The sequence below is a fragment of the Chanodichthys erythropterus genome, chromosome 5 (genome assembly GCF_024489055.1).
Source record: "Chanodichthys erythropterus isolate Z2021 chromosome 5, ASM2448905v1, whole genome shotgun sequence".
NCBI lineage: Eukaryota > Metazoa > Chordata > Actinopteri > Cypriniformes > Xenocyprididae > Chanodichthys > Chanodichthys erythropterus.
In genome coordinates, this window is record NC_090225.1 from 33,940,765 (window position 1) to 33,955,983 (window position 15,219).

At 36.5% G+C, this 15,219-nt stretch overlaps 1 protein-coding gene across 4 annotated transcripts in view; it reads left to right on the plus strand.

The window, feature by feature from the left end:
- The window catches only part of LOC137020243 (collagen alpha-1(XIX) chain), a 234,726-nt gene that overhangs the window by 48,224 nt on the left and 171,283 nt on the right, over positions 1-15,219 (plus strand). For all 4 annotated transcript variants that reach the window (XM_067385510.1, XM_067385511.1, XM_067385512.1 and 1 more), the window contains one exon: positions 10,693-10,746. In XM_067385510.1, coding sequence (XP_067241611.1) covers positions 10,693-10,746 — 54 coding nt within the window. The remainder of the gene's footprint in view (positions 1-10,692; positions 10,747-15,219) is intronic.

Consider the following 15,219-nt stretch of genomic DNA (forward strand, 5'->3'; position numbering starts at 1 on the left):
ATTTATGTGCATGGCTAAAACAAGTCAACTTTATTTTATTGTCTTTAAATTGATCATGGTTTGATTCTACAGAAAGATTTCTTGAATCTTTTCTGCACACAATTAGTGTTATTACTGAAGTCAGTCTTGCATTTGAGAGTTAACAGTCTTTTATTTCCTTAATGCAGATGTGGCACACCCAACTTAACTTACTAGACATTGAAAAAAGACATATATCATCTCCTCATAGGACACAGCTGTGAAATGATCATTTTTTGCCAGTGTTTTACACGGTTTGTTGAGACATCTTGGCAGAGGCGGTGTATTCGGTGTAGTGGTATTTACATGACGTCAGTGTGAGAGTTGCAATTGTTTAAGAATGTGAGTGTGCAATATCAGATATGAGACACAAAGAATACTTTGACATTTCCTTGGGAAGATCCTTTCTACAGTAATGAATGGCCATTTCATAAACATGATTGGCAGATGGATTGTAGATAGCATCGGCCAAGACTTCTGAGCTACTCCCTCTGAAAAAGGCGTGCTTGAATGGATATGCGAGAACAGATAACTCTCTAGGGTGAACAAAGCTACCGTCAACTGCTGTTCGAAAATCTGCTTTCTTTTCTTAATATAATGGAGGCTTTTTCCAAACTTCCCTCATTAAGTATGATTGCCCTTGATGTTGAAAAGTCAGAACTTTCCAGTTTCCACGCTTTCCTTTGCTATGAACTCCTTTCAAATCGCACATTAATTGAGCAATAGCCTTGTTTTATACAGTATGTTGATTGCAGGCAGCCAGGCCGCTAGAGTATGTGTGGACTGATTTTTGTTTGATATTCTGCATCGAGATATTTGTTAATCCTTCCTAGTGTTAAAACGTACATAAGTAAAGATGGTGCAAACAGATTGAGCATTGCACAATACCCTAATTTAGTTTAGGCTTCATTTGACATGTTTGCGAAACTTAATGAACATTATGGTTCCGATTCCTTCAACTACTTGCCAGATGGCAGGGATCAAAAATAAAGCTAGACCTCTATATTGTACTTTTTCAGTAATGTACATGCATGTTTATGATTTAAACACTTAAAAAAAAAAAAAAAAAAAAAAAAAAATATATATATATATATATATATATATATATATATATATATATATATATATATATATATATATATATATATATATATATATATATATATATATATATATATATATATATATATATATAATAAATAAGACTCTATAATACTGATCTATTCATTGAACACACCATTAGAAAGTATAATGCTTTAAAACACATGACAATTATTTATGAAAATAGGAATACATTTATAATGCTTTAAATACAGGCTTTTAAGAGATAGTTTACCCAAAAATTAAAAGCAATCCAAGCTGTATATGATTTTCTTCTTTCAGATGAATACAATCGGAGATATATTTTAAAATATCCTGGCTCTCCCAAGCTTTATAATGGCAGTGAATGGGGGGGGGCTGATTTTAAACCCAAAATAAGTGCATCCATCCATCATAAAAGTACTCCAAACCGCTCCTGGGGGTTAATAAAGACCCTCTAAAGTGAAGCAATGGGTTTTTGTAAGACTGTAAAAAACTTTAGAATCTATAATAACTGGCTTCCGGCAGAGGGATATTTTTTTTTTTAATATATCTGTGTTCATCTGAAAGAAGAAAGTCATATACACCTAGGATGACTTGAGGGGTAATCGTAGGGTAATTTTAATTTCTTGGTGAACTAACCCTTTTTGTAAAGTGTTACTGAATGATTTGTGATGGTGTATGTCATCAACTAGAATGGGTTGAAAATTACACATTAGTGAGTAATATTTTGTCATGAAAATCATAATTTCACAGAAAAAGTGTTTTTGAGTTTGTGAATTTATTTGCCTATAATTATAACAACGGTATACTATTTAGCTGAAAATACTTTTGAGAAAATGATACATTTTATTCGCTTGTTAAAGGTGCAATATGTAATATTTTTGCAGTAAAATATCCAAAAACCACTAGGCCGGTGTTATATATTTTGTTCACTTGAGTACTTACAATATCCCAAAAGTTTCCAACTATTTGTAAATCATGAGAAAATTGCAATTTTAACCAAGGCTCCGGGACGTGTGAGGAGTCGTCTGTCAATTGCGTCATACCCGCGTTACTCTCGGTTTCCGGTTTTATTTTGTAGAAACCATGAAAACACCAAATTAATACACTTTAATATATTACACGTTTTAATACACCAGGGAACAACTGTTTTGATATATTTATAGACAGAAAATGAATTTGTAGTATAGCTCAACACATTTAGTCTTATGGTTTAAACAAATTTTCTTAATTTTTTGTGAGTACCATGCTTTACCATGTCTCAGAGAAAAACACTATTTTGTGAAGTAGCTAACATAGCATAATCAGATGCAGCTTTATTTTTAGTAACAGTAATACAGTATTTTCTCCATCATACAAATGTTTTAAAATGAATTGCATGGCATTTATCAACACAAGCCATCCAATATTTAATATGATATTCTAAAATCGATCTAGCTTACTGCTTACTATTGACTGGAAAAGCGGAAGTGGCGCCGGCGACAGTGGCATATATATATATATATATATATATATATATATATATATATATATATATATATATATATATATATATATATATATATATATATATATATATATATATATATATATATATATATATATATATATATATATATATATATATATATATATATATATATATATATATTTATATTTTGAATGGGCTTCTAGCGGTCAAAATTATTACATACTGCACCTTTAAGTTGTGACGTAAGGAACGCTGTTTCTGGGTCCAAGCCTCAACTCGTTTCACTTGAGAATGCCGTTCTCAATGGCCGTTTATGAGCGCTATTTATTCATAATAAACATTTAACATTTCAAAAACTTAAACATTTAAAATACTTACAACAGTCTCCGTGCTCACAGCGTCACAGACATTAATATTTTAACTATTTATAAAAGATGAATCACTGTCTGGCCATCTGGGATTTTGGTATGAAGATAAAGGTTATGATTATAATTTTTAATTTTCTATATATATATATATATATATATATATATATATATATAATATTTTTTTTTTATTATTTATATATATATATATGATTTATAATTTTTTTTGTTAGTATTACACCACATTGTGTGTGTATATTAGCACCATTTGTTGTTTTCTTGAGGTATGAGATAGAGCGTTTGGACCCGGAAGCGCTGCCGCGTGACGTCAGACTCAACAACCAAATACTAATAAATGTTTTCAAAATTGTAAAAATATTAAATATGTAGGGAAAAAAAATGTTGAGTAAGCACTATACAATCAATTACTCATTACACAGATTCATAAGCTATACAAAAACCACATAAACGCTTTTCAGTTCGGTTTTCAAGACTCATTTCAAGTCAAGAATGGTCCAATTGAGTCACTGAGTGAGTCATATGAATGATTCAAAATGCTAATTAATGTTTAAAACAGTTTTGACCAATTCAATCTAATAACTCACACGTTTGTGAGTCTGAGTAAAAGAACCAGCTTATAAGAATCATGCATTTGTGAATCAAACTAGTTTGTTGTTGTGTTCAACCTGCGAGGACACTGCAAATGAAATATTGATCTGATTATTCTATTAATCTCATAAATTGTCTTGGTAGTATTTTGTGGCACCCATTCTTCGTTTCTCATCGCACTCAATTCAGACTTGCAAGGCCACAGCTCGGCTAAAACATCATCATTTCTTTTGCCATGCTGCTGTAGATTCAGTGTGCGTTCTGATGCTGTGTATTAATACTTTGATTGTAAGGTGCAGCCGCAGAGCCCGACACTGTGTGATCACCTTGAAAAGTTGAAAGAAACTTGATCAATCTACTATATCTAAAGACGTATGGCATTATTCACAGAGAGTCACCACCCTGAGTCAAAATGTTCTAATGCCTGGCTAATTTAAGTCTTTTAAAGTCAATACCTGATATCTGAGGCCCATGGGGGTTATGTGAGAACGTTCAGAATGGAATGTGCATGACGCCTTGTATCACTTGTCCGTTGAGACACTCGGAGCATAACATGGCGTGTTAGTTACACTATCCTTCAGAATATGACAGGTTACGTGTAGTGTTAATATAGATGTCCTATGCTATGAAAGGATGCAAATTTGTTTTCAATACTTGAATAGCTGAAGAAAGCATTTTTCATATGACATGTACTCTGAAAATGTAGAGTACAGTGTCATCTATGATAGACAGATATCACTGGCAATGGTGAAGCAGCTCAGCATGTTTTCCAAGTGAAAGCTTAATTCAGATGGTATCATCCTGAGCTCCACTACAAACATTTGTAGCAATGAATCGCTGAGCAAACGGAAACTTGCAAAAAGCATTTCCTGGCGTAACCCTCTTGGCATTTGTGGCCAGCGCTTGAGATATCTCTGTTACTCCACTGTATCTTGTTCCAAAGGTCTTTGAAGGCCTGCCATTCAGCATATCAACAGTTCTCTCTGCTTAAAACACGCGCGCCTCTGAGACAGACCGTGTTCGTTTTTCCTGATGAGAATTTGAATTTGAGTTGTAAAACCGCTGTGGAAACCAGTCGCTGCATGTTAAATGTGTTTTTGAGATGTGTTATAGGGTGTTATTATGTCTGTGAGTGTGTAAACATGTCTGCAAGTCCCTGTGCGTAGATATTGGCCAGATTTGCACACTTTTGGACACTCAAGTCACTCTTAATTAAATGGCATCTCCAAACATCTCAGAACTAACTTTTATTATTTTTGTAATCAATTGGTGTGATTGGTGGTGGTGTCTTTCCAAACCTATAAGACTTAACACAAATGAAGATCTTTTTGATGAAATCTGAGAGCTTTCTGTCCCTCTATAGAGAGCTACGCAATTGAAACTTTGATGCTTCAAAAAGTTCATAAAGAGATCGTAAAAATAATCCATATGAATTGAGTGGTTTAGTCAAAATTTTCTGAAGAGATCAGTCACTTTATATGATGAACAGATTTAATTTAGGCATTTACTCCCATATAAACACTGATCAGTGAACATAAACCTCTTGCGAAAGCTCGGACGTGCTGTGTATTGTGCGTAACGCGAGAATGAACCTCATTGGTTGATGAATGTTTATATGTGAATATAAGGCCCAGTTTACACTAGTGTGTTTTCGTTTTAAAACGCATAACTTTTGCAGCGGTTACACCTGTAATTTACACTACACTGGTGTGTTCGACCCTTGAAAACAGAGACTTTCGTGGCGTAGCTGTGCATGTTTGCTCGGTGTATCCTTGATGACCACGTAAACGCTAACATGGAGACTGAACTGCAATCTTTGCTGGCTTTGTTGTAATTTTTAGGCACCATTGTGCAGTTAAACTCTGCTTTTATTTATATATACATATATATATATATATATATATATATATATATATATATATATATATATATATATAATATACTGCAGCTACCTACATGCACAAGAGGGAACTGTTTACACTTGTACGCGAATGAACGGTCATGCGTTTTCGGCTGTGTAGTGTAGACGGAGATCGTTTCTGAAACGCTGTGGAAAAGCCAGTGTAGACGAGAATCGTTTTCATTTTAAAACACTGTTTTAAAACGAAAACGTGCTAGTGTAAACCAGGCCTAAGCCTAAATTCAATCTGGCCCCATTTACTCTAGTGCCTTTTTGTTTGAAAACGCATAAGTTTTGCCACGGTTACGCCTGTCGTTTACACTACGCCGGCGTTTTCGAACCTCAAAAACGGCGACTTTCAAAAATGCTACAGAGCCCATTTTAGTTTGAAAACACTGGGCTTGCTTTTCTGTGTAAACGTATCAAAACGGACACTTTTGAAAACAATGCCGTGGCTGCCCACATTCGCTCTGTGTATCCTTGACTACTGTGTAAACAATAACATGAAGACTGAACTGCAATATTTGCTGGCTTTGTTGTCATTTTTAGCAGCCACTCTGCATTTTTTTTTTTAATACTGCAGCCATCGACATGCGCAAAAGGCATCTGTTTACTCTTATATGCGCATGCCCAGTGTGCATAAACGGTCATGTGACATGCATTTTCGGTCATGTAGTGTAGACGGAGATTGCTGTGAAAATGCCAGTGTAGATGAGGATCGTTTTCATTTTAAAACACCATTTTAAAACAACAATGCACTAGTGTAAATAGTGTGCAATTTGAATGAACTGCTCGATTAATATGGATTAGTTTTACGATCTCTTTATGAACTTTTTGAAGCGTCATAGGCTGTCTATGGAGGGACAGAAATCGCTCATATCTCATTAAAAAGATTCTTGTGGTCCGAAGATGAATGAAAGTCTTATGGGTTTGGAACAACATGAGGGTAATTAATGAAAGAATTTTCATTTTTGGGTGAACTAACCCTTTAAATAATTAACTTTTTTAGTTAGTGGAGAGTGCTGGGTAGTAACTGATTACATGTAATCTGGATTACATAATAAGATTCCAAAAATTCCAAAAATCCAGCAACTAGTAATTAGATTATATTACATTTTAAAATACTCATAATCAGACCGCAGTTTGATTACTTGATTACATTTTACTCTCAATGGCAGTAAATTATTCATAATTCATTGATTCTCCCTACTACTTTTTTTTTATAGTTTTTAAAATTTCCTTTCTAAAAAAGCATACTGTTTATATATGTTCAGAAGGTCTTCCAGGTTTGTGGAATTGCACACACAGACCAGCCACTAGTCATGTGACTATCACTGAAAACTGAGTCACACAGTATTTGATCAGTGCATTTACAGAAATCATTCTCAACATTGCATATCTAATCAGTTCGTGACGAACACATTATTATTTGAATTATCATTAATGATTCATTTAACTATGTATTACTCTCTTTGGAAGGCTTTTGTCTTTCAAACACATTAAAATGTACCAATCCATGTCATTTATGTCATTTCTCTGTCTTTTTATATCAATATGGTCCAAGATTATCCTATTCAATTCAATGTAATAAATGGTCAAAAGTATTCTAAAAAAATAGGTCAAAAGTAATCTAAAAGTAATCAAATCGTCTAGTAGTCAGATTATATTACCTTAAATGTGTAATGTAATGGATTACGTTATTTAACTCTAAATTTTTGTCATGTATTTTGGAATCGGTAACAGACTACAATTTGTAAGTAATTACCCAGAACTGTTAGTGGATGTGTATGAAATCATACAGATGTTATAGCTGAATAACCATGTTTCCATTAGATTTTTTTTTTTTGTCTATTGTTTTGTAATTTGATCAATTTAAGCCTGTTTAGGTAGAAATAGGCTTCAGTAGAAGCTGTACATCTTTTTAGGAAGTGTTTTCAAGAGTGGCTTCAGTGTCCAAACACTTTTTGGGAACACTGCATGTGCCTCTGTATTGGGAAGATGCCAGATTGTTTTGTGACCTGGCCTGTTCTGCAGCCAGGACGCGCTGTGCTGTACATAATTATCAGGCAAGTGAGCAGCATCCCTGCAGCATTTTGACCTCACGCTGATGTGACGGGACCTGGATAGGGACACAGCCCTGATTTTAACCCATCCTTCACCTCAACGCTTGTGCTGAAATGCCCAGGGCAAGCAGAGGCTAACTATGTAGTCGGTCTCTCCATCCTCACTCCCGAGGTTGGAACAGCCTGTAGGCCTGGAGCTCAAATCAAGCCTCTCTGAAAAGGGCCAATGCAGCTGTTCTTAACTGGGGCTGCTCTCGGGGAGGTGGAACAACAAAGGAAAGGTGCACTGGTTCCCTCAAGGAGTCATTAGATTCTGCTAAAAGCAGGACAGGAGTGATCTCTCCAAAGACCCCTCTGAACATACATCATTTAAGGGCAGCCACAGTCTAACCTCCATCATGCCGTCCCAATGTGAGCTTTACCTCCACGTGTGTTTTCACAGTACTGCAGTCCTGATAAAGTTCAAGTGCTGATTCTTACTTGCATATACATTTTATAGCTCCAGTTTGGCAAAAGTTATAGCAAAGTTTGGTCTTAAAACCATAGGTTTAGAAATGTAATCGCTTGCTAGTAAGTGAAATAATAGGTATTATGCAACGATAATTGCTTCAAATTGTAGCATGCAACATTGTCACATGAGTTTTGCACGTGAGTGGCGGCAAGTTATCTTGAAAATAGTTATTTTGCCATTTTAATTAATTGGTAAGTTTACAATAAGGTCTCATTACTTCACGTTAGTTAATGCCTTAAAGGATTAGTTCACTTTCAAATTAAAATTTCCTGATAATTAACTCACCCCCATGTCATCCAATATATCCATGTCCTTCTTTCTACAGTCGAAATGAAATTGATAAAAAAAAAGTCACTCATTTTCTAAAAACTTTTTTTTTAAATTATATACGTTTTAACCAGAAATGCCCATCTTGAAGCTCTCTTCTTCTTCTCTATTAGAATTCCGGCAGTGTAGACACTGACCTGTGGAGGGCAGTAATACATTTAGCAAAGTTTGAACTAATTGTTATATACTTGCACTAGCATATTGTATATGACAATTCAGTTCTATTTTTCTATCTGTCGTTCTATCTATCTGTCGGTCTGTCGTTCTATTGTTCTGTCTGTCGTTCTATCTATCGTTCTATCTATTGTTCTATCATTATATCCATCGTTCTATTTGTTCGTTCTTTTGTTCTGTCATTTTATATGCTCTTTCTGTCTTTCTATCTATTGTTCTGCCGTACTATCTGTCGTTCTGTTTGTACTTTTGTTCTGTTGTTCTATCTATCATGTTCTATCATTCTATCTGTCATGCTATCTATTGTTCTGTCGTTCTTTCTATCGTTTGTTCTGCCATTCTATCATTCTATCAGTCATTCTATCTGTCGTTCATTTGTTCATTCATTGTTCGTTCGATCGTTCTATTGTTCGTTCTTTCGTTCGATGTTCTATCTATCATTCTCTGTCATTCTGCCATTCTATTGTTCTATCTGTCATTCTGTCTGTCATTCTGTCGTTCTATCTGTCATTCTGTCGTTCTATCTGTCATTCTGTCGTTCTATTGTTCTATCTGTCGTTCTATCAAGTTCTATCGTTCTATATGTCATTCTATCTATCGTTCTATCATTCTATCTATCGTTCTATTGTTCATTCTTTTGTTCTGTCATTCTATCCATCGTTCTGTCGTTCTATCTATCGTTCTGTTGTTCTCTGTTGTTCTATTGTTCTGTCCTTCTATCTCTGACGTTCTATCTGTCGTTCTATCTATCTTTCTATCTGTCGTTCTATTGTTCTAAATGTTCTATCATTCTATCTGTCATTGTATTTCTGATCTATCGTTTCATCATTCTATCTATCTATTGTTCTGTATTGTTCTGTTGTTCTATCTTTCATTCTATGTTCTATCGTTCTGTCATTCTATCATTCTGCCGTTCCTTCTATTGTTTTTTCTGTCATTGTTGTTCTATCTATTGTTCTATCATTATATCTATCGTTCTATTGTTCGTTCTTTTGTTCTGTCATTCTATCTGTCGTTCAATGTCTGTCTATCTATCTGTCCGTCCGTCTGTCCGTCAGTCCGACCGAGCAATTGTTCTCTCGCAATTTCATTTGCACTCTTTTGAACTACAGCCAGAGAATGGGAAGATTACATACCTAAAATGAATTTTCTATTTTGAATAACTTTTTTTTTGTAAAGCTTCACCATCATCATTCTCACAGAACAAGTCTCATAGTAAGACAGCTGATGCAAAAGAAGGTTTTCCAGATTTACACACTTTATTTGTATTGATCTTGTTTTATGGAGACATGGCTCCAGATTACTGTTCTCGAGAACGAGCTTTCACTCAACTGTCTTGACAAGTTTCGCCATCATAAGAGTAAATTAGTCGCATCTCTATCCGCGAACTCCGAGACATGATTAAAAAAAAGGGCAAGGCGCTCATCTGAGCCTAATATAATTCAGTATTAATAGTCTCACTCGAAAGCTTAACTAAGACAAATTGCTGTGTTTTGAGGGCCAGTGTTCCCTTCTCTCTAAGTACCCTCTGACTTATTTCAGAAATCTCTCTCTGTGTAGCTGCCAGTCTTGATGTGTCACACCTAACAAGAGTTGCTGTAAATTTAACCTGTCAATACGTGTCAGGCCTCGTTTATCAGCCACCTCTTCTTGGCCAGTTTTCTCTCCCTCACCTTCTTGTATTCCCCTTTTTTCTCCCCCACCTGTTCTCTCTCTATGTTGCTTTTAAGCACTATGACTTTTGACTTTGCCTGTGGTTTTGCCTTATCTCCAATCAGATTCCCCCTCACAAAGCTCTAGCTGGCAGGCGATGGGAATTCTAATCCCGACTCCAGCCGGAGGGCTTCTGAAAGAGAGTGTTTTTGTATATTTCGGGTGTGCAATTTGTGCAAATCATTCACTAAAATGTGCAGAACTAAACAGATTTGTCATGTAAATGAGACCACATCAACACCTTGAGACACACATTCTCGCCGCTTCGCCAAACACATACAGCATGATTTTACAAAAAGATGGCTGGAGTGGTTCCCTGCTGAATTCTTAACTTGGAGGAAGTCAAACTGATACATTGTTCACTGACTGGAAAGATTTCCCCTAAGTTATCCTGTCAGGATGCTGTGAGGTAGCAGACTCTGTGATTAAACTGGTTCCTGTTTGTTGTGTCTCCTCAGGGTTTGAAAGGGGATCCTGGACCTCAAGGCCTACCTGGTCTCAAAGGTGATAAAGTAAGTCGGCCTGCCAGTTTGATTTCTTGTAACAACCTTTACAAACCGTAGCACAGAGAGAGATAGAGGCAGAGTATCTATGATCTTAAGGATGTTTTTCAGTCAGTGAACTTTCCAGAGTTTCTGTATACATAGAAAGCCATAGTCTGTATGTGAGTCATTCTTAGGAAACTGTGCCATTTGAACATTTTTAATAAATTTTTATTTTAAAGTTTGAAAATGTCACCCCTAAACTTTTGAAAACTCATATTTTTCCCACTTTAGTCCCAATGTACCAGGGCCATATCTGCTAAAGACACCTTCAGCCCAACATTCAGATTAGCAGTCAGGTATTTGATATTGGTTTCCCATAAATTTGTGGTGATAGCCTTATCAGTAGTTATTTGCTGGAACTCAAATATGACGTCAGAAAGGTCAGACTATTATTTTTGTGGGAGAAATGTCTGCATAATAGGTTTGAACAGAAGGGACAAAAATGCATTCTGAATTTTATCAGAAACCTTTTACTTCTTTTAGGAAAAAAAGGTACATACTGAAATTATTATATATTTATTTATGTCATTTATATTATTTATGTATTTATTTATTTTTTTTACTATTCTGTATATCCCAATAAAATGTAATGATGGTGAATGAGACATACATTTGCTGACATTCTGATTAAATTTTTGGTATGCTACCGTTGAAAAAAAATGTAGGCAAGGATATTAAATTGATCAGAAGTGACAATAAAGCTGCAAAAAAAATGTGTTTCAAATAAATGATCTTTGAACTTTGCTCATCAAAGAATCTTAAAAAATGTAGCAGGGTTTCCCCGAAATATTAATCAGCACAACATATAAAGAAATGTTTCTTGAGCAGCAAATTAGAATGATTTCTGAAGGATCATGTGACACTGAAGACTGCAGTAATGATGCTGAAACTTAAGCCTACTATCATAGGAATAAATTACATTTTTTAAAAATATATTTAAATAGAATATTTAATATTTCACAATAAGTTAATTCACAATTCCTTGTTTTTACTGTATTATATAAAAGCAGCTTTGTCGAGCGTAAGAAACTGCTTTCAAAGACATAAATTCTTACCATAAAAGTGCTGTCAATCGATTAAAAAAAATAATCATATTTTGTTCTGTGATTAATAGCACGTAACATTAATCTTTTTTTAAAATATATTTTATATTGTAATAACTTCACATTTAATCTCCAAATTAATGCAGAAAAAACAGACAGTATATTTTAAATATTTGATCTAACGGGTAGAACATATATACAGAAATTGAATAAAGTTATCAAATACTTCACAGTCTTCACTTCATGCATTGTAAATTAAATTTAGATTAATCCTTATTTAAGCTATAAAAGTTATTCAGTCAAGAGCAGTGAGTAATTTTCTCTTTTTTCTTTTATTGTTTGATTAAAGGTATAATTTTTGCAGTAAAATATCCAAAAACCCCTAAGCTAGTGTTATATATTTTGTCCAGCTGATTACTAACAATATCTCTAATGTTTTCAACTACTTGTAAATCATGCGAAAATTCCCATTCTAAACAGTGACACGGGGCAGTGCAGTCGCCTGTCAATGACGTCAGTTACCCTTTGTTACCGCCTTTACTGACGTAGAAACCACATGACAACAGTGTCGTGGACAAATGCGGAAGTAGTGTCTAGCGTCCAGCAAACCACTAGCTTGCTTCAAGCAGTTCCTTATTTACTTCTTGCACGTTTTATGGTGGATTGTGTTACTTATTTATGGAACATAATTACTGTTTACCATCTGCCGCTGGTTCTGTCGACAAGGACAGCTCCCGTAAACTCATGACCGGAAAAGCGGAAGCGGCGCCGGCGACTGTGTCATAATAAAAGTCCTGCTGCTCGTGAGGCGTGTGTTGATCAATCGCTCCAGCTCCTCGTTCAGCTCCCGCAACACTCGCTCCTGCTCTGCTTCATACTACATTAATAATCGCATCCACGAACATGAGTTCATCCAGACTCCAATCCCTATTCTTTTGCACCGTCCGTTGAGATGGAGACCACATGTCCCAAGTTTCCACTCTAAAACTTGGCGTCATCAAACTACGCCTTTGTTTTGAATAGGCTTCTAGCGACCTCTAGCGGAAAAAAATATCACAAATTGTACCTTTAAAAGACAACAGCTGCAGGTTTATAAGGCTGCTGTCACTTTAATGCTGCGTTCACACCGAACGCGTCTGGGGCGTCTGAGGCGTCTGACTTACATATGCTGTGTTCACACCAAACGCGAATAGAGCGTCTGACGCGAATGATTTCAATGTTAAGTCAATGTAAAGACGCGTTTACGCGCGTCTGGAGGTCTCGCGGCGCGAATGAGGCGTTTAGCGCGGCGCGGAAGACGCGAATTCGCCTCATTCGCGCGTCTAGTTCGCGCGAATGACGCGAATTGAGCGTTTCGCGCGATACGCGCGTTACGCGCGAATGGTGCTTTTTGTGCATTTAGCGTTTGACGCGAATTCGCGTCTGACGCCCGAGTTGAAAAATTTGAACTTTGGCGTAAATTCGCGCCGCGTTAACCAATCAGGAGCCTGCTTGCTGCTGTGGCGGCAGGCCCGCTCGGAGTCACTCATTCAAAATGGAGGAACGATTGATATTATCAGTGAGCAGTCACCCAGAGATTTATGACACAAGTTCATACTTCAGACAGGAATAAAAAGGAGCTCGCTTGGAAGAGTGTCGGTGAGGAGACTGGGCTACCTGGTAAGTTGTAAATACACATTTCACTTTTAAATCACGTACACGTTTATCGACCCGCGGCCTTCCCGCGACGCTGACTCCTACGCCGCTGTTCTGCTCTCCAGAGCAAATACAAAGTGGTAGCTCTCGATGAACGCACGATCAACATCAGCCATCTTACAAACAGACAACCGCCTAGCACTTGCCCCTCCCACTCGCCTCGGACTCGCGTCAATAGACCTTTTTCACACTTCCGGGTTTTTGGCTTCCGGAATGAGCCACGCAGTGTAAAAGATTTTCCGGTTACAGTGATAGATAGCCTCGATCAGAACCAGTTCGGGAATCAAAGTCGTTTTACGAATTAAATGTCTTGAAAATGTTTGAACGGCCTTGGTGAATTATTGGTGAGACTACAGAGCTCGCATTAAGAGCTAAATTTAATAAATAATTTGAAGTGATGGCGGTTAAACTGGTTATATTCTTCGTGTATGTTTGGCGCGGCTGTGCATTATCGCGCTCCATGTGCTGTAAAGACAGTGTCTGTGTCTAAACGTGCATACTATGTGACATCATTAATATTCAGTACTATTTAGGGTGGATAGTATGCACATAATGAGATGTATAGAGTGTTTTTAGCGACGTGCTGGGGAAATGATCGACTGGTAGATCCCTTAATTATCACACAAACCTGATCCTCTGATTCGTGAAGCAGGACTGCTCGCACCATGATATTTCTGGATATAAACACTTCAGTCATCTCTCACTCATTTTCCTGTCATCATCATCTTAAAGTGTGTATTATGCGCAGCATTGTTGTGCTATTGCAACATGCAAAGACTGATAGTTGTGTACAGTGTGGTTTTGGAAATTGTCTTAGTTTAATCATTTTAATCGATCAGGATTAATGATAACATATGCTTGAATGTGGGATGTGATGCCATATGAGACATGCTATATATTTTTTAAAACGTAGCTATTAAACTCACGACAATATTATGTTATCTCACGACTTTATATCCCACATTAAAGTATATATTGGGAGTTAATTTTTTTAATTAATAAATTATATAAATGTTCGTAGTACGTAATACGATCTGGGAAATTGCTGAATGCGTAGCTGCATAGCCTTTGCTGTATGACAGCTGGTGATATAAATCCATCTTCCGGTAAATTCGATCAACGGTCTGAGTGGCTGTATAAGCTACAAAGTAGAAAATAATTTATTTGTAGATTATACAAAAGCTATTTGGAAAACAGACAAAACAGAAAAGGTAAGAAGCGATATTTGAGAAAAGAGCATATCAATGTAATAGCCGTAGACGCATAGCGGAACTAACTTTACCCTGCGTCACGTGATTTCCGATTTTTGTGAAAAAGGTCTATTTCGCTTCAAACTCTTGTTTTTTTACGCGCGTCTATTTCGCTCTAGACGCGCGAATGCATTCAAAATGTTCTTCGCTTATTCTCTTCCAGGCAAGGTCCTTTTTATTCCTGTCTCGATAAAAATATAATGACACATCACAGAACTCAGGGTGGCTAACGTTACACACAGCGACATCTTTGTTCTGGTCTCCGGCATCACTGATCACATCATAAACACGTTACTACCAAAGCAGAGTCCCTGATTGGTTAACGCGCCGCGAATTTACGCCAAAGTTCAGATTTTTCAACTCGGGCGTTTGGGCGTCAGACGCTCAGTTCGCGCGTCAGCCGCGTGAACGCTCAATTCGCGCCGCGCCATTCGCGCGTCAACGGCCGATTC